This window comes from Engystomops pustulosus, chromosome 5 (genome assembly GCF_040894005.1).
Source record: "Engystomops pustulosus chromosome 5, aEngPut4.maternal, whole genome shotgun sequence".
Lineage (NCBI taxonomy): Eukaryota > Metazoa > Chordata > Amphibia > Anura > Leptodactylidae > Engystomops > Engystomops pustulosus.
The window spans coordinates 47,893,972-47,913,339 of record NC_092415.1 but is presented as its reverse complement, the minus strand read 5'-3'; the positions used below and the strand labels follow the sequence as shown (position 1 = coordinate 47,913,339).

The 19,368-nt window shown below is 40.2% G+C and overlaps 2 protein-coding genes across 5 annotated transcripts in view; one reads left to right on the top strand and one right to left on the bottom strand.

Annotated features, from left to right (window-relative positions):
• The window catches only part of PLAG1 (PLAG1 zinc finger), a 27,277-nt gene extending 21,924 nt beyond the window's left edge, over nt 1-5,353 (bottom strand). Inside the window, exon 1 of the mRNA XM_072151881.1 lies at nt 5,195-5,353. The gene's annotated coding sequence lies outside the window, so the exon portion shown is untranslated. The remainder of the gene's footprint in view (nt 1-5,194) is intronic.
• Nucleotides 5,336-19,368, top strand: CHCHD7 (coiled-coil-helix-coiled-coil-helix domain containing 7). 4 transcript variants are annotated; one of them, XM_072151885.1, is made up of 5 exons: nt 5,651-5,668; nt 9,241-9,303; nt 16,260-16,322; nt 16,409-16,507; nt 17,983-18,272. In XM_072151885.1, exons 3-5 carry the CDS (start codon nt 16,272-16,274, stop codon nt 18,085-18,087), a joined length of 255 nt encoding a protein of 84 aa, XP_072007986.1. In that variant the 5' UTR covers nt 5,651-5,668; nt 9,241-9,303; nt 16,260-16,271; the 3' UTR covers nt 18,088-18,272. The 4 variants fall into 4 exon arrangements, with proteins under 4 accessions (XP_072007983.1, XP_072007986.1, XP_072007984.1 ...); XM_072151884.1 differs by lacking the exon at nt 5,651-5,668 and adding an exon at nt 5,680-5,836; XM_072151882.1 differs by lacking the exon at nt 9,241-9,303 and having other exon boundaries at nt 5,336-5,668; nt 17,983-19,368.

The window sequence follows — 19,368 nt, the reverse complement described above, 5'->3', positions numbered from 1 at the left end:
TTATAAGCTCAATTTTTTTACATGAAACGCTGTACGAGTCTATGTCTATCAATGTATATTTTTGGATCTCTATTGGTCTTGCATCTTACAAGACCAATAGATATGCAACCACATTATAAGAGCATAAAATATATATAACTGACAAATTAATATTTCTTGCCATATTAAAGCTACAAAATATTCTCTTTCATGCAAGTAGCAACAGAGTTTTAAGCTTCTTACAAATGTCTATAGGAATCCTGCATTTTTCAATTTGTGGATTTATATAGACTTTTCCACAGTGATCATCCTTTAGGATAGGAATATACATTAAAAAAAATTGTACATCTTGAGCCAGAGTTTTCAGTATTATTAATATGGACAGCAGATTCAAGCTTTCAGGACACTCTTCCTGGGGTTTTTGGCAGTATCATGCCACTAACCGGAAAGGTTGAAAAATAAGCCATAAAACCGCCATTATTTTACTAGAATACATTCTCATCATTAAAAAGCAAACTTCTATTTTTTAATATATTTCCGAAAAAGACTACCCTGTATGCATTTATTGTATTTTTAGCCCTAAATTATAGAGATGATTCTTGTTTCTGCCAGAGGAAATCGTTTTCAGCATTTCACATAGACACACAGTCTACTACACCTTTATAAGCTTTAAAAGGCTCAAAATTGTGTTTGTTTTTTGTGTCTGGGGAATACTAAATATGTGCACTGTATTAGCCCTCCCAATGAGTGCACTTGTATGCTATAAAATTCTTTAAAGGGAAGAAGGAGGGGAAACTAGGTTTTCCTCATAGGAAGATATATCAATATATTCTACTACACAATTGTGTGCTTTGTTGTACAGTCTTTCCTAGAGAGCCACACAAGCACTTTATAGCAAAGGTATAGGGTATAACCAAGATCACTGCAAATACCCAACAAACAAACAGAGGCACAGACAAAAGCACAGGTGCAAAAAAAATAAAAACTTTGCAGTTTATATCAAATAAAACAAAAATGAAAAATACTATTGCAATGTATAAACAAAACACAAAGCTAAATTGTACAAACCTCACATTGGTGTAGACTGTGTATTCAATCCCCTAAAACCTTGTACATACACTTAGAATACTAAACTTTTCCATAATTTACAATAAAGATCATTAGAATAAATCAATAAATCAGGAATGGATTTTTAGCTTAGAAAGCAGGTTTTGGAGACCAACGGGACCACGGATAATATAGTGTGAAATAGACATGAAATATATATTATTGGACAATGAACGATCAATGCTATACAAGCCACAGAACTATTTTACAGGGCAATAAATGATCAACCAGTCTCCTTTACAAGAATATATTATTTCCCTCAATAATGAGATGATTGCTGCTTTACCACAGAATAATGATAGTCTACAGGAAGCAACTGCTACATTTAATGGCAAAATGATGTTAATTAAAACGTGGAAAGCTAAAAAGGACAATGAGTGACAATTACAAGCTTCACATGTCAAACCTATCTGGTTTCCAGCCCTCTGCTGCATGGCTGAAATGTAACTTTACATACATACAATAATGCTGAATCAACTTTCAGGGGATCTGCCCTGCACTTCTCTTGTTCTGCCATGTTTGCAGCAGTGTCATATTGCAATTCCCACACTGCTATCTGATTGGTCTAACTTCACTACAAACATCAATGAATTTCCATCTATAGAACACAAAGCACCAATCAAAAGAAAGCTTAGAACTTATCAATGTTCCATAGAAGTGGAAAGCAAGTGCAATACAAACAATAAACCTTAATACATAAAAGACTTCTACATTTCCACAAATAAAACCTAACATTGTTTTGATGTAATTTATTTTGAAGCTTCATTGTTACAGTCAGATAAATATAAATAAAATGTACAGCATTTTACAATTTTATGATGCAAATGCCCAATTTACCAATATGTGAAGCCTTTGAAACAGGATTTGCTATTAAGTTTCTAAAGTTTAGATGTGAATAAAAAGAGAAGAAAAAGTAATTTTCTCAATATCCCATTTGTATAAAATAGAAGCATAGCAACAAGGAAAACTTCACATTCAAAGATTTATACAGTATTAACCTATATCAGATATTAAACCTGTTTGCAGTAAGTAAATACTTTACATGTTCAATCAAACTTCTCAAAATCCATATGAACCTTTTATAATATTCCCCATTTCAGAAATATTAAATATTTACCCATCAGTTGCAGGTATATAACCTGTTTAGGGCAAGTGGATAGACCATATACCATATGTTTAATGACAAACATCTCAACTGCATAGAATAAAAACATTGATAATAACACAAAGAGCTTCCATATAGTGCGACAGCTACAGACTTCATAGATTCCATTTAAAAGGACTGATTGATTTCCATAGATTTCTAATTTGTCAGTTCTAAGTAACATTTCAGTAAACTGTTTGCAAAATGGTGAATCATTGTTCTATAAACTATTAAATAACACAAAACTAAAAAAATATATATTTTTTTGTAAAACAAATATTTGCCAAACACCTTTAATCAAATTGGAAAACTAGGGAATTCTTTTCACCTACATAAAAAGATCATCATTCAGCTTTGGTGCCTGTAATGCAGGTCACCTACAAATGGTTGCAATTAAACACATTGGAACAGGCCCAAGTTCACATGGATGTTTAATACATGTCACTCAGTCAACACAAAGCACAGACATAGAGATGTGTACACATTACAACACAGAAAGGCTGAAACCAGCAGATTGGTTACATCACCAAAATGAGATGAGGGGACCTTGATATTAGACTGTAACTCACTTCCAGAGAGTTAACTATTGTCAATGCTGCATGTGACATACAAACTACAGAGATACAGCAGGAAATTCTGTATCCTCTTGGTAACGTTCAATATGTATTGATCAAAATAATAGAAAGTAACAACTATCAAGTAACATTAACAATTTAGCACCTAGGACTAGGACAATGCATACAGCACAACAACATAGTATCATTACAACAAATGTAATAAATAATCTATACATCAAAGCAAACTTTTATTAGAAAACATGAAATAGAACATTTTATCATATGAGAAAATGTACAACCTCTTAATGTATACATACAAATAACTGCTACAGGAATCCCCATAAGGCTCTTAAAGAGACAGTACAATGGATTTGTGATTGAGGTCACCAGGGTAGCTCTGATAAACAATGACATGCCTCTTAAGAGCTAACCCGGTCATATTTCACCATTTTTTTACTTTGAAATATTATGAGCAACACATCTGACCAGTTTTACATGCTTTTCTATAAAACATGGAAGCCATATCCTTGTCACTCATGTTGCTATTATAACTGAGCATCTCTCTTAAGTGCAGGGAAACTGAACAGTCACAATAAATGATTGATAAATACAACAAATAAACAAACAAATCATAACATAAACATTATACATGTGTGATTGGGAACATTGCTATGGACAGGCACAAGATATTCTGCCCCCTAATACTCAGACATGGAACTTTTTCCTATAAGAACTGGCAATGTAATGGCACACACATAGTTGATAGTAACCACAGAGGGCATGTCTGTTACTACTGCAACCAGAGGGATACAAGTGCAGAGGGGAAGTTATATAATGTGGCCCCACATGGGAGCAACCTCAGCAACACCAAATCTCTGCACACAATCCACTATGCAGAAACAGAGGAAAGCAGAGCATAGCCCCAGCAGGTGAAATGTAGCAGGGGTGTAGGCATAAAGCAAACACTTGAAGATGCTACTTTGCCCTGTTCACTACAACTCAGCCCCTCCACTATCAAGAACACAAGCTGCAGCCCAGCAATGCAATGGCTGAGTGTTTCACAGCAGCAGGGGGTGGGGGGAGGCAGGAGCTGTTGCTTTGCAAAGATAAGTTTTTTTTTTTAGCCTGTAGAAAAGTGACAAGAGGAGATAATTTACATCACCTCCTAAACCACTTAAAAACACATTCATTAATTATTGCTCCCATGCATGGACCTTGCCCAATCAGGGAAAAAAAAGTCCTGGGTACAGATTGAAATAGTAAAAAAACAAAAATAAAAGGAAAAAAAAAATAAAAATCACACTTTTTAAAACCCAACAGAGATCCTTAGATTTAATTCCAGCCTAATCTATCTGCTTTGGAGTCAGGTCTAAGACATCTAGAGACTTGAAAGAGTTAAAAAAAATGTAAATAAATCCTTCTAAAATAACAAAGAGCTAGGAGAACTTCCTAAACCACAGGGGGTGAGCCAGAACCCTGATCCATTCACAAAACCAGTCCACAGACCGCATTGGGGATTTTTAACTATTTTTTAGGATTTTTTTATTTGCTTTTTGCCTCTGTTCTCCCTCCATTTTGGTTGTTTATGATACTGACAACAAGCTGTCCCAGAAACCCGTCCTCCATCCCCCTCCTCTGCTAGAATCCAGGCACAAATCTCCTTTCAGGGGGGCGGTGGGGTACCCCTGCAATCAGTGCCCCCCTCCTGATTATAAATGGGGGGGGGAGGACTATCCTGACCTAAGTTAGCTCCACAGAGCCTGGAAACAGAGCAAGAACCCGTGGGATCTGGATTTAAACCACACAGGGTGAAGGTGAATCCCCTCCAGTAACTTTGTGGAAGTTTTGGAGCCTTTGGGCTGCACGGGTGATTTTTGCAGATTTTTTGCACTTATTTTTTCTCCCAGCTCGCTCTCCCTTTGCTTTCATGTCTTCCCCTCCTCTCCCCGCTCCCAGCTCTGCTCCTGTCACAATATTAAGTGAAAGGAAGAAAAACGAAAACTTCCCAGCAAACTTTTTTTGTTAGATTTTTTTTCTGTTCCCAAAAGTTGACAAAACTTCTTCCAATGGGCTCAATGAGCACCCCGCACTAAAAAGAGTGCAAGAAACCCCCCAAAAGAGACAGAGGTAAAGTCATTGCTGCAGATCACCATTAAATTTATTAAAAATAGAGAATTTAGGAGAAATCGGACTTTTCTTGAGAAACTTTTTTCCTCTTTCACCTCCCAATAAAGTCCGTGCAGCAGGAGGAGAGGAGGGGGTGATTTCCAATAACTTTTTTTCCTCCTCTCTCGTTCTCCCCCCCTCCTCCTCCTTTCCTCGTCCCCCCCTTTCCCATAATTTAAATAACCCTGATTTTTTATGCTTCAGAGGCGGCTGCGCCAGTCCAAACCCCCTGCAAACTCACCGCGGGAGCCTTAACATCCTTCCTGCGGTCGATTTCCGGGGTTTAGGTGCCTTTCCGATTTTTTATTAATTTTTTTCCCATATTTTTGCCTGGACGCTGCGGGCCTGGAAATTGTTTGCTTTCCCCTCTCTCCAGCAGCCATTGTAGTGTATGCGCTGCGGTGCAGCCCAACTTGCCGCGGGAGACGCGCCCACCGCAATCCCCTCCTTTTCCCCCACCCACGCCACGCCCATTTGCTTGAAGCCTCCAGAGCGTCCACCAATCCAATTAACAGTGCTGTCACCGTCTCTGCATGTGATTAGCTATAACAAACGTCACTCATCGGCGAGCGCTGTTTTGAGGCGGCGACGAGGCGGAGACCCAGTGGAGGAGGTGTTTCATACAATTGGCAGAGCTTGCTGTCGGTCTAAAAGAACGGGGAGCCGATTGGGTAGCGCAGTTGTCAATGTTTCATGGGCGGGGTTAATTCAGCAGGTTAGTGTGTCCTACTACTTAATGGGTTGCGAGGCTAAAAGTTGACGTATTTCGAATTGGAGTAGTCCGGCTTGTGAGAGGGTGCAGTGGTCACCTTCCTGGCCGGCGGGGTTGTCACCATTCTGTCCTCAGTTCCTAGTCCCGGGGCTGCTGGGACACAGCTGGGAGGTGAGTGCGGACGCTCCTCTGCACGGCTCCTCCACCACAGGCTGCAGGAGCCGGGGCCCGGCCGGGTGTGCTGCCCTTGCTGCCTGTGTCAGGGTCACGCTCATGGGTGTTGTGCCTGGGGCCCGGCTCCTCTGGGTCACACTGATAGGACAAGTTCATTCTAGGAAATGGGTTGACCCGAGGAGGAATCAGGTTGTCACTCACATCGTGACCTGACACTTTTTCCCATGACACATTAGTTTTCATTGACCTTTGCCCTGTATAGAGCTGACCTGTGATCACGTTACTGCAGATGCCACTAAGGTTGTGCCATGAAATACATGTGCAATTCCACATCAACAATCTACTGGGTGCTGGATGTAGTCATCGTAGCGTAATGTGGGAGAATAATTCGGATTGCTTGTTTATGGAGATTTTGGATATAGAGGTCGTCCACGTTTAGCAAATAATTGATATTTTTTGATATAATGTAAAGTTCTACAATTTTCAGATATACCTCCTGTATCAATTCCTCTCAGTTTTTCTCTGAATTGTCTTTGTTTTCTACTTGGGGATTAAAAGCTGTCGCCCAGTCATGTGATGTCACACGGGTGCACATCTCTGATTACCGGCCCATGTAACATCACATGACCAGGACCGGTTTTCGTCCACAGGAAGTAAACAATGAAGCTTCCTGTAGAAGAACAGCAAGCGGAGATCTAGAAAATGGTGAGGAATTCATACAGGAAGTATACTGGAAAAATTGTATAACATTTAATTGCACAACAATCTCAATTATTTGTTGAAAATGGACAACCCCTTTAAGTGTTGGCATAGATTGTGGTGCAACCCTACGTAAATGCATTTTATGGTTCATAAACTTTTCATATACTTTTATTATGACAGTGGGGAAGAGTAGAAAGCCAACAAGTCAGGCACATATTTGGGTAGTAAATGCATTTTAATCTTCTAAGAATCAATGGTGTCCAGACCGGGCATGTCCAAACTGCGGTTCTTTGCCGATATGCATCAGTCTGATGCCTGTTTTTCCGGATTCTCATAATCTAAAGTCTGAGTGATGCATGAAAAAACAGTTGACATGCTCTGTTGTTTAATGGATTGGTCCATGAAAATAACGGCAATGGGCAACAATCCATTATAAAGTTTAGAATTTGACCGTTTCCATGGTCGTGTGACCCTGGCCTTATAGCTGGAAAGCAACAGGTTGCCGACCCCTGGTCAAAGGTTACAGTGTATAGTTGCTCAATAGTACTGGTTCATATTGGCCGGAGGAACATAAACTATTTATTGAGCTGCAGATGTGATGCAATCAAAATTTACGTTTCAATATTTGGATCCTGGGGGTGGGATCTCTAGGGTGGTGGCTACAGACAGATGTGGGGTCCATAGCTCTAATCTGAATGTCTCCTTGCTTCACCATTGGTATGTTATGGGCATTTCCATAAGACACCTGAGCTCAACCTCATGGGTAAATGTGTACTGGGCTATCTATACATAGCACCTCTTTACCCCTTACTGTCCCATATATTTGTTCTAAAGGCTGTTTATAGATAAATACAGTTTTTGGTTGTAATTTAAATTTACTGTTTGAAACCAATTTAGCAATGTGGTCGATGTTTATCAATGGCAGCCTCTTCTCTAGTGTCCCCCAATCGGTTCCACAGTACAGGCAGATTTAATGGACTGTGTTTGGTCTATTAGTGACTGGCTACAGGACCCACTGCATCGTAGTGATGTAAGATGGAAGGAGACCCTGCTGTTATCATGATTACTGTTTTGTGCAGCTTTTCAATGGGGAAGCAGGGACTCCTTGGGCGTAATTTATTAGAATTTTTTTTTTTTTCCTTATTTTTGAGACTTTTTTTTTTTTTTTTTTTGGCCCATTTGATATATTTGCGACACTTCCACTTGCCTAGCAAAACAATTTTTCCTTGCTCCACCCGATATCTTTAAAATCTTGATGCGAACGTATGAAAGTCACAATTTTTCCATAAATAAAGGTTAAAGTTACAAATAAACTCCAGTCCGGGCCATGTGTAGGAAGAACTTTAAAAGAAGTCCAAGAACAGTTTGAGACTTTTGTGCGACCTTTTAATAAAAAGTCACAAAAACCCCATAGACTTGGCTGCCTGATATATCAACCTCTAAGATAAATCAAGTCCAGAGGTTTGAAAAAAACCCAGGCACGCACAAATGTCCCGGCTGAAGATGAATGACCCCCTTTTATGAATATGATATTTGGAGTCCCGTTCCCACCACTTTGGTTGATCCATGAAATAAGACTCATGGACTGACCATTGTCATCTGAAACTACCCTGATACGGTTTGAGGCCAGCCACACACTTGCTGTTTTAGGCTCAGATTTTCAGTGTGGAAAAGCTAGAGCGTATCTAAGTATTTGAGCCGTGTATGAAATTTGGATAAAATTGCAGCAAAAATTGGCTCCTGATCAGCAGCATGAGCTTTATCCGATTGTAGAATTCAACTGTTCAAATTTCCTTCTCCAAGCCGTGTTGGTTTTGTTTAAGTTTGGGAGACTTTTTTTAATCTGACTGGTTTGATCCCATTCAATAAACCATCTCTGTTCTTTAGGTCAGATCCCCATTTTATTCCTATAAACGTGCATGTGCCGTATTTAATTGGTCAAAACTAAAACTGCTGAACACAACCCTTCATGTTCAGATGATTAAACCAGACACACATGTAACGAGCTGGTCGAAACAAAATCAATTATGGGTCTAAGTCGTTCCAAGACTAAACTATTCCCCAGTACAACCTGTTAGAGTGACATGGGGAGTTTGGCATATTTGGGTTAGATTGTTGTCCTTGGATATGACCACTCTGCTGGAGTCAAACAAATCTTTTTTCAGGTGAAATTTCTGGGAGTTACTGTATGTCCCACAGCTGTCTTGTGGTAATGAACACTAAATCCAAGTGGTTTCACAGGACTCAATAGCATTGGTCAGGCCGACGCTGCCAGAGTGCAGCTGTGGTCGAATCTAAGGACAACGATCTCGTTTCCAAGGGACAACATGACTGATTTATGGGAAATTATCACACTGGCACACGTTTTTTTATTAATATCCAAGTGAAGAAATGTATTTATATGAAAGATGAATTAAATTGGCTGTGAATTATAAAATATTTTGGTTTCCGCTGGGCTTATATTGGACTACTGCAAATTTTAGTTAAAGGAATCCAACCACTGCAAAAACATTAAAAAAAAGGATATAAATACACACCTCCGCTGTCCTTCATCTTGACCCTGATGCTCTCCGCCACTACTTTTGAACTGCCGGCATCGCCTAGAAAAGAAAGTTTAGCAGCATGGTGCATGGGGACAAGATGTCCGGCGCCCCAGGCTGCTAATTATGCATGCTTCTTATTATAACTTTGTTTTCTAGGAAATCCCTGTGTGTCAAGACTAGCGACAGACAGAGCTGGGATCAAGGTGAATAGGAGCGGAGGTGAGTATTAGTTTTATGTTTTTATGTTAGTATTAGTTTTTATGTTTTAAGGTGGTTGCTTTGCTTTAAAAGTGTTTTCCACCCTAAATTGTCCCTGGTGTGTGCACAACTTCAGCTAGTGCCCTTTCACATGTTGCCCCCTCACTAATATTTTTTTGTTTTGGAAAAGTTTTAATACCTTGAATTGGCACATACAGCTTAACTTTAAATAATTATAAGGGTGTGACCGTTGGCTTTATCTAGTGGCATAGTCATCACGTGAGATTTGGAAGGTAGTTTGGGTTAGTAGAGGATATTGTATAATGTCCCAATATAAGTTCTTCTTCTCTGCTTTCTTGAATTGTAAAGTAAAGCCTCCTGGTTCAGAAATGCCTTTTGCCTCGTCTGCAATTCTTGACCAAAAATGGCTGTAGATGGAGGGTAATGTGATCCAATCTGTCCATGACTATATACCATCCAGGACCTAATGATCGTATTCATAAATACCAGCTTTAAAGGAACCTGTGAGCCCTAACTGACACCCTTCTTTTTGATAAAAATTGTTTCCCTCACATTCCCATAAACTAACTTTATCTTATGTTACCTGGCATCAGAGGCTATGTGTCCTTCTCTACTGGCTCCTCCTGTTGACACCTCCCCATGTTCTCCCAACGTGACCAGGGTAATGTCAACCGACGTTCTTCACTCTACCCCATGTATGTATCTTATCTCATGGCGTGGGCTTCGACTCCTTCCCATCCTTCATGGAGGCTGCTGAGATTTCATGTGATCAGATACATACATGGAGTAGGCGTTGCAAATGTAACAGGACCTTAGATGGCATCACCCTGGTCACATGACATGAAGTGACCAATGATGTAACAGAGTCTCTCTAAATGTTCCACATAGCAGCATGTTCTGTAGTAGTGTGACCTGACAATCAGGAACAAGGAGGCAGGGCTATGCTGTAACCACTGAATATTCAGGGCTTCATTGGACTCCCATCAGGTGAGTTGCATATAAGTTTATAAACGGATATTTTTTTATTTTTTATCCCCTTACCGACATGTGACGTAGTATTACGTCACATGCCGGGTCCCGGTACATGGAGAGGGCTCGCGGGCCGAGCCCTCTCCATAGCCGGTAAGTCTTTGCTGCATATTGCCAGCACCGATTGCCGGTGTTTTCGGGCTGATCGCCGTCGGCAAAGCCCATGCCGCCATCTTTCTGAGGATCGTCGCTCCCCGTGACGTCATCGGGGAGTGGCATCCGTCGCCATGGTAGCCTCGGGTCTTCGTGAGATACTTTGTTTTAACTCATTCATTACAATGTGCTATCAGCAAAATCCAAAATCCCCAAAAAATCAGCAAATCAGCAAAATCCATAAAAAATTTTGTACAGGAAGTATTAATTTTTTTTAAATGTGTGAAAACATTATAAAACCTACAGTGCCTACAAGTAGTATTCAACCCTCTTCAGAATTGCAGTTTGATAAGATGCAAATGAGTTAGAGCCTTCAAACAAGAGCAGGATTTATTAACAGATGCATAAATCTTACAAACCAAAAAGTTATGTTGCTTAGTTACATTTTAATAAATTTTAAACATAAAAGTTTGGGTCAATTATTATACCCCTAGGTTTAATATTTTGTGGAATAACCCTTGTTTGCAATTACAGCTAATAATCGTCTTTTATAAGACCTGATCAGGCCGGCACCGGTCTCTGGAGTTATCTTGGCCCACTCCTCCATGCAGATCTTCTCCAAGTTATCTAGGTTCTTTGGGTGTCTCATGTGGACTTTAATCTTGAGCTCCTTCCACAAGTTTTCAATTGGGTTAAGGTCAGGAGACTGACTAGGCCACTGTAACACCTTGATTTTTTTTCCTCTTGAATCAGGCCTTGGTTTTCTTGGCTGTGTGCTTTGGGTCGTTGTCTTGTTGGAAGATGAAATGATGCATCTTAAGATCCTTGATGGAGGAGCGGAGGTTCTTGGCCAAAATCTCCAAGTAGGCCTTGCTATCCATCTTCCCATGGATGCGGAGCAGATGGCCAGGCCCCTGGGCTGAGAAGCAGCCCCACAGCATGATGCTGCCACCACCATGCTTGACTGTAGGGATGGTATTCTTGGGGTCGTATGCAGTGCCATCAAGTCTCCAAATCTTGATCTTGGTCTCATCAGACCAGAGAACCTTGAACCAGTCTGTCTCAGTCCTCCAAGTGATCACGAGCAAACTGTAAATGAGCCTTGACATGACGCTTTGAAAGTAAAGGTACCTTGCGTGCTCGTCTGGAACGGAGACCATTGCGGTGGAGTAAGTTACTTATGGTATTGACTGAAACCAATGTCCCCACTGCCATGAGATCTTCCCGAAGCTCCTTCCTTGTTGTCCTTGGGTTAGCCTTGACTCTTCGGACAAGCCTGGCCTCGGCACTGGAGAAACTTTCAAAGGCTGTCCAGGCCGTGGAAGGCTAACAGTAGTTCCATAAGCCTTCCAATTCCGGATGATACTCCCGACAGTGGAGACAGGTAGGCCCAACTCCTTGGAAAGGATTTTGTACCCCTTGCCAGCCTTGTGACCCTCCACGATCTTGTCTCTAATGGCCTTGGAATGCTCCTTTGTCTTTCCCATGTTGACCATGTATGAGGCTGTTCACACGGTTGGGGAGGGTCTTAAATAGTCAGAAAAGGCTGGAAAAACAGATAATTAATCCAAACATGTGAAGCTCATTGTTCTTTGTGCCTGAACTACTTCTTAATACTTTAGGGGAACCAAACAGAATTCTGGTGGTTTGAGGGGTTGAATAATAATTGACCCATACTTTTATGTTTAAAATTTATGAAAATATAACTTGAGCAACATAACTTTTTGGTTTGTAAGATTTGTGCATCTGTTAATAAATCCTGCTCTTGTTTGACATTTGAAGGCTCTAACTTATTTGCTTCTTATCAAACCTGCTAAATCTGCAGGGGGTTGAAAACTAGGCACTGTATATAAATTTGTTATCCCCGTAATCGTACCGACCCAAAGAATAAAGTAAACATGTCATTTGGGGCGTACAGTGAAACCCGTAAAATACAAGCCCACAAGAATATGGCACAAGTGCGTTTTTTTTTTTTTTTTTTTTTACTAATTTGACTGCATTTTGGATTTTTTTTTTTCCCCGCTTCCCAGTACACGGCATGGAATATTAAATGCCACCATTTTGAAGTGTAATTTGTTACGCAGAAAATAAGCCGTCACACAGATCTGTACATAAATACAAAAAATAAAAGTTACAGATTTTTGAAGGTGGAGAGTGAAAAATGAAAACACAAAAACGAAAAAGGGCTGCGGCGTTAAGGGGTTAACATTGCAGAGCCGGAAAGGAACCATTTAGGGATAAGGGCAATGTTTCATTAACCCCCTCTGAGCCCTCTTCATACAGTGGTGGGGTTTGCTGCATATTTCAACTAAAGCCGACCAATCACATGTATTAACCCTTTCGATGCCGCCAGCAGCATTTAAAAGAAGGCTATCTTTGTTACGATCGTCCCTCTCTGTGACATCATCGGGGAGTGGTGATCTGTTTGCATGATCGCCTCAGCTCTTTGTCAGACCCAAGTTTCCTTACAGTAAGCCAGTTGCTCATTGTAATGAATACTGTGTAAATGTATATAGGTTGAAGTACCCTAGAGGGTCTAAAAAATAAAAAAACATTTAAAATGTTAAATAAATACATTTAAAAATAACCTAAAAATTGAAATCGCCCCCCCCCCTTTCCTTATAACTGATATAAAACATAAACCGTAAAAATCACAAACATGTTGGGTATTGCCGCGTCTCAAAATAGCCGATCTATCAAAATATAAAAATGGACATTCCCTGCCATGAATCCCATAATACAAAGCGCCAAATTTCTGAAACTCTACTTTTTACAACACCTAAAACATATTATAAAAAGTGATGAAAATGTTGCACAGTCCTCAAAATGGTAGCAATGAAAACGTCAGCTCATCTCTCAAAAATGACACCTCACACAACTCCAAAGTATGAAAAAGTTCTTGGCGTCAGAAGATGGAGAAACAGTTTTCTTTTTTTGTACGCATTCTTGTAATCTTTGATAATGTATTAACCCCTTCGCGCTCCGCGGCGGATATATCCGCCACGGAGCGCAGTGACTTAGCGCTCAGTGGCGGATATATCCGCCACGGCTCCTATGCCGGCTCGGCTCTGGATCAGAGCCGAACCGGCATCGGGAAACACGGGGTGCCGGCTGTAACTAATAGCCGGCACCCCAGTGTAACACCCGCGATCGGAGTTGTCTCCGATCGCGGGTGCTTAACCCGTTAGATGCCGCGGTCAGCGCGACCGCGGCATCTAACAAGTATCTGGGGGGTCTTTCCCCCACGATCGGCCCCCCCGAACCGTTTTCGGGGGGCGCCGATCGTTGCTATAGTAACTCTGGGGTCCGATCTGGACCCCAGAGTTACTAGCAAGAATTGCCAGTAAGATGGCGTCTGTGACGTCATCTTACTGGCAAAGTGCCAGCCTATGCAAGTGTATAGGCTGACACTGATAATACTCTGCAATACATGAGTATTGCAGAATATTATCATGAAGAAGCAATCAGAAGATTGCTTCTTCATGTCCCATGGTATAAAAGTGAAAAAGTAAAAAAAAAAGTTATTCAATAAAAAAATAAAGTCATAAATCACTAAAAATGCCCCAAACCCCCAAAACATATAAAGAGACATATAACTCAAAAAAAAAGTCTAAATCATAACACAAACCCCACATATATAGTATCACCGCGTCCGTAACAACCCGTAGAATAAAAGTAAATCATTATTGAACCCCCACGATAAACGCCGTAAAAAAAAACTGTTATAAACCCTCCAAAAATTATGATTTTTACCTTTTCAATCCCACAAAAAATGATATAAAATGCGACCAAAAAACCATATGTACTCAGACATGATACTGGTGCAAAGTACAACATGTCCCGCAAAAAACAAGCCATCAACCAGCTCCGTAGCCAAAAACGTAACAAAGTTATGCCACTTGGAAGATGGCAATACAAAAATTATAGATTTTTCCCCACATTAGGGTTTTGTTTGACAAATTTAGTAAAATGTAAGAAAATATATTCAAGTCTGGTATCCCCGTAATCGTATCAACCCATAGAATAAAGATAACATGACTATTAGTCTATACGGTGAACACCAAAAAAAAAAAAGTCAAAAATCCAGTACAGAATTGATGCTTTTCTACTCCTGCCCTCAAAAAAAGTTCCTAAATTTTCAACAATAGGTGATACCAACCCCAAAATGGTAACAATGGAAAAAGCATCTCATCCCGCAAAAAAAATGCCGTCACATGGCCCCAATAACGAAAAAGCGAAAATTTTATAGCCTTCAAAAGGGGCCAATGAGGAAACTAAATTCCTGGCAGCTGCAGCGCCCTCCTTCCCTTCTGCGCCTCGCTGTGCCCCCATAAAACAAGTAACGGCCACATGTGGGGGGTCTTTGTACTCAGGAGAAATTGCAGAACAAATTGTATGGTGGGTTTTCTCTTTTTATATTTTGGAAATGTGTAAATTTTGGTGCTAAATGAACGTATAAGGGAACAATATGACCATTCTAAATTTCACCTCCATTTTGATTCAATTACTATGAAGATCTCAAGGGGTTAACAATCTTCGTAAAAGCTGTTTCTGATAGCTTGAGGGGTGCAGATTTGAAAATGGGTTGGATATATAGGGGGTTTTGATGCTAAATATGTAAAATTTCATTCAAAACTGTATTTATCCCCAAAATAGTCAATTCTGAAAATCCGGAAAAGCGATATTCTATTTGCAAGCCGCGTGACGTCAAAATAAATTATCCAGATATTTCAGAAATTATGAAAATGTAAAGTAGACAAATGGGAAATGTTATTCAGCAACTTATTTAGCTGGTAAATCTATCTGCCTGAAAACGTGATGATTTAGAATTTCGAAAATGGCAAATTTTTCAAAAAATTCATCACATTTTCTTTTTTTTGTAAATAAACGCAAAACTTATCAGCCAAAATTTACCACTAAAATGAAGTACAACATGTGGGGAAAAAACAATCTCAGAATCGTTTTGATAAGTAACAGTGTTCAAAAGTTATAACCATATAAAGCGAAGCAAGTCAGAATCCAAAAAATCGGGCTGAGCCTTAAGCTGTAAAATGGCTGCGTCCTTAAGGGGTTAAAGAAGACCCGTCACCAGAATTTTACCACCCTGACTAACAATGCCTGCTGGTGAAGGGTTACAAATCCCTAATTACAGTCGGTTTTCTGATATGCAAGTTTCCTGACAGCTCTGCCTTGCATTGCATTCATGTCATGTGACCAGAGTGACGTCTGAGGTCCTTTAGCCTTCTAACATTTTCAAACTGTACCCATACTGTATGTATCCGATGACATCACAGCAGCCTCCATAGTGGATGGGTGGATGCTGTGATTTCATGTCATCAGATACATACATGGGGTACATTTTGCAAATATGAAGGGTACAGGACCTTTGACATCACTCTGGTCACATGCATGAACTGCTGAATGGTAAGGAGGCATAAGGCATGGGGAGGAGTATATGGGAGGGGGTGGCCTAGGGAGACACGCCTATCTGATGCCAGGTAATATAAGAAATTATTTTATGGGGATGTGAAGGAAACAGTCACATTTTGGTAGATCAGAGAGAACTTCGATAAACATACTACTATTTTTTTTTATGTTGGATTGTATTATGTGATTGTTGGGAAAGAGAATTTGAGGTGTTTAAAGGGGAACTTACCTTAAACTAGTGACCTATTTTTTTTTTTTTCGCCTTTTTGTGTCAAAATGGCTGATAAATGATCCCAAGGTGTCCAATCTACAGGGGGGAAATGTCAAGATGAAAATATCCCTTTAAAACTTTACAGATATTTCTGCCATTCAGAATGTGAGTTTCTATTCCCCTTTGTATATTTTAGCTCTTAAACGAGATGTCCTCACAGAGGAACAAAAGAGCTGCTGAAAACAATCCATGTTTGGAGGTTGGTTGATAACGTGTGACGTCGAGATCTCTGTAGTGATGACGTTCGCTACATTATACATAAATTATTTCCAATCTCTATTAAAGGAAAGCGAAGCTTCATCGAAGTGCATGGATGTCTACAACTACCAACGAGACTTCTGTGGTTTCCATTTTAACCGATATAAACAATGTAGAAAGTTCTGGGTAAGTACTGGTCTTGCTGAAGTAAAATGAAGTATCGTTGAACGAGACAGAAAATGTTATGGCTCATGCCCACTTTTTTTTATTTTTAATATAAATTGACTGACCGCTCACGGCTGCACTACTGCAATACTTTTTAATGGATCAATAAACGGACTCTGTGTCCATCCCATTCAAGACGAGAGCATGTCATAGTCTGAGTGGGTGGTACTCGTAGGGAATCCATGTGCTGTCTTAGAAAAAAACATTGCCAGGATCAGTGGCTTAACTAGGAATGAGTTGGGCCCAATAGCAAATTTTTGGTTACCACCACCACCACAGCACCGCCCCCCCCGTCTCGAACATATACAAGGTTTTTTTTTATTGTAATTATACTGTTTTTAAATTAATTACAATAACGGATTAGGAATGATACACCAAACAGGTCCTTCCCTTGCTAGTAACCTGCCACAGCCTTCCTCGCTAGTAACCTGTCCCAGCAGCGGTAACGACCCTATACTGGGACCCACATCTCGGGTACATGGGTTAGCTGGCCCCCTTCCCACTGAATGGCTGAGACTGTGCGCACATTTGCGGCCACTCTTTTTAACTCTGTGGACAGCAATAGCTGTGACTTCTGAGGAATCTAAGAAATCCTTGTTATGAGAAGATGCGGATGTGGTTTACCCATCATAATACTCTGGTAGCTCATGTTAACACATGGTAGTATTGCCCTAACCCAATCGTAGTTGATAAATTTACATTCAGAAAATAAAGGGGCAGATTAACTATGTCAAAAGCTGCAGAGTTGGTCCCCATTGGTTCCATAGTTTAGCCTATATAGTGCATGCTATGTTTTTTTTGCAAGTGTTTAGACATTTTCCAAGTGCCCAGAAAAGTGTAACTAAAAACATTGGGACAGATTTATCAAGCTGTCTGAAAGTAAGAATATTGTTTTAGTTGCCCATGGCAACCAATCGCAGCTAAGCTTTTATTTTACCAGTGCTCATGAATATTTTAAAGGGGAGTTGTGATTGGTTGCCATGGGAACTAGAAATATTCTGACTTTCAGACTGCTTGATAAATGTGCCCCATTGTCTCAGTTGGATCCACCCTGGTTTACAAGTACTGTTGTAAAATGCTAAAATGTGAATCTATAATGAGGGGTGTAACTAGGATAGGCTGGGCCCCATAGCAGACTTCTTACACATGTTTGTACAATCGCCTACATTAATACACCCATTTATACTCTTACGCACATATCTTCATGCACTGATATAACATGCATATGTATACAGTATATACATAATATACAGTACCATATATATTGTCTATGTTGTGGTTCACCTGCTCCATTCTTTAGTGTAGCAGGTTGGGCACTGGGCCCCCTGACACTGCGGGCCCCATAGAAAGCTGCTATGGCTACTACCCCTGTAGTTACACCCCTGTCTATAATGTATAACCCGTCCTAAGAAATCTCTGACCTCTTTTTATTCCAGCACACAATTATGTTAAAAAGGAGAGGAGATGGTGTGAGCCCTGCAATGCCGACTGCTGAAGAAAGGAAGGAAATACTGGCAACGTATGACAAACTTCCATACTGATGGAGTGAAGCTGTCCTGCTCATATTTTATGTTTTATCTCATCTTCACAAGATAATTTCCTTGTTTAAGGAAAGTTCTTATATGTGCATTACATGTACAGCACTGTATGGATGTTACTTCCATTGTGATAAATGCTTGTGCTCTTACACATGGGATATAGATGGTTGTGGCTCATTTACTTTTTTAATTTCTTACAGTGATCAAAAATAATTATTTCTGCCTAAATCTACAAATTTGTAAAATAGTAGCTATAAAGCAGAAGACAAATGTGAGGGGACAATGCACTTTTTAAAGGAACACTCCAGCATTGCGCAATGCGTGGTGCAGGACCTGAAGGGAAGAGCTTAATTTGCTAGAACTTAATGTCATGCTCTTCCTTTTAGGCCCTGCACAATGTATAATTCAATGAATCGGCGGTGACCACAGTGGTCCTTTAATTTTCATTTTGTTATTCTTTTGCATATAAAAAAAAAAAAGTAATTCTATCAATTGTTAAATTTCGTGTATGTGTAATCTATCCCATACCGCTGTGTGACGTGTATGTACGTCACACGTCAGCTGCGTGTGTATAAAGAGGGCTCATGGGCTGAGCCCTCTCCATACAAGGTGGGTGTTTGTTGCATGTGGCGCCGACCGGTAATGTCTATCGCGGGTGTCAATATTTTGATTACCACCATCGCGCCTCTCCTCGTACCAGTGGCACATTGTAATAGATGATCAATGAAATCCCCATGTACTGCCATACTGTAGTATGGCAGGATGTGGTAGGATCAATCAGACAACCTTGGGTTGAAGTACCCTAGGGGTTCTGAAAAAGAGTACAAAAAAATTCACCCCCTTTCCCTAGAACAAAAAGAAAATAGTGCCTAAAAGTCACATTTTCACAACATATAAAAATTTTTTTGTGAGAAGTGATCAAAAGGTAGTACAGCCCAAAAAAGGGGTTGAAAAGAAAATGTCAGCTTTTCCCCCACCTCAGCCGGATGACACCATCTGTCTGGAGCGCTATTTATCAATGAGGGAGCATGCATATTTTATCTTTGGATGGAGTCAGGAGCTGCTCGGCTAGCGGAGGCCTGAGCGCCTCCGTGGTCATTTGCATATTGTTATAAAGTCGTTTATTCGTTGTAGCAGATGTGCCGGAACGTACCAATGGATATTACGTATCATAATGGAAGGACAATCAATCAGCCACTTGGTCATAGGCCCTCAAGGTTCATTGGTGCATGTGGTGACGTCTGTTTAAATCAAAGTGCAATAAAGTCACCTATGCTGATCTGT

Excerpts from the sequence above, each read along its gene's own strand:
- CHCHD7 (XM_072151882.1), top strand. The coding sequence starts at position 5,345 with ATGCGCTGCGGTGCAGCCCAACTTGCCGCGGGAGACGCGCCCACCGCA. Across the intron at positions 5,669-16,259 it reads GGGCGGGGTTAATTCAGCAG|CTCTTAAACGAGATGTCCTC; the intron begins GTTAGTGTGTCC and ends TGTATATTTTAG. Across the intron at positions 16,508-17,982 it reads AACAATGTAGAAAGTTCTGG|CACACAATTATGTTAAAAAG; the intron begins GTAAGTACTGGT and ends TTTTTATTCCAG.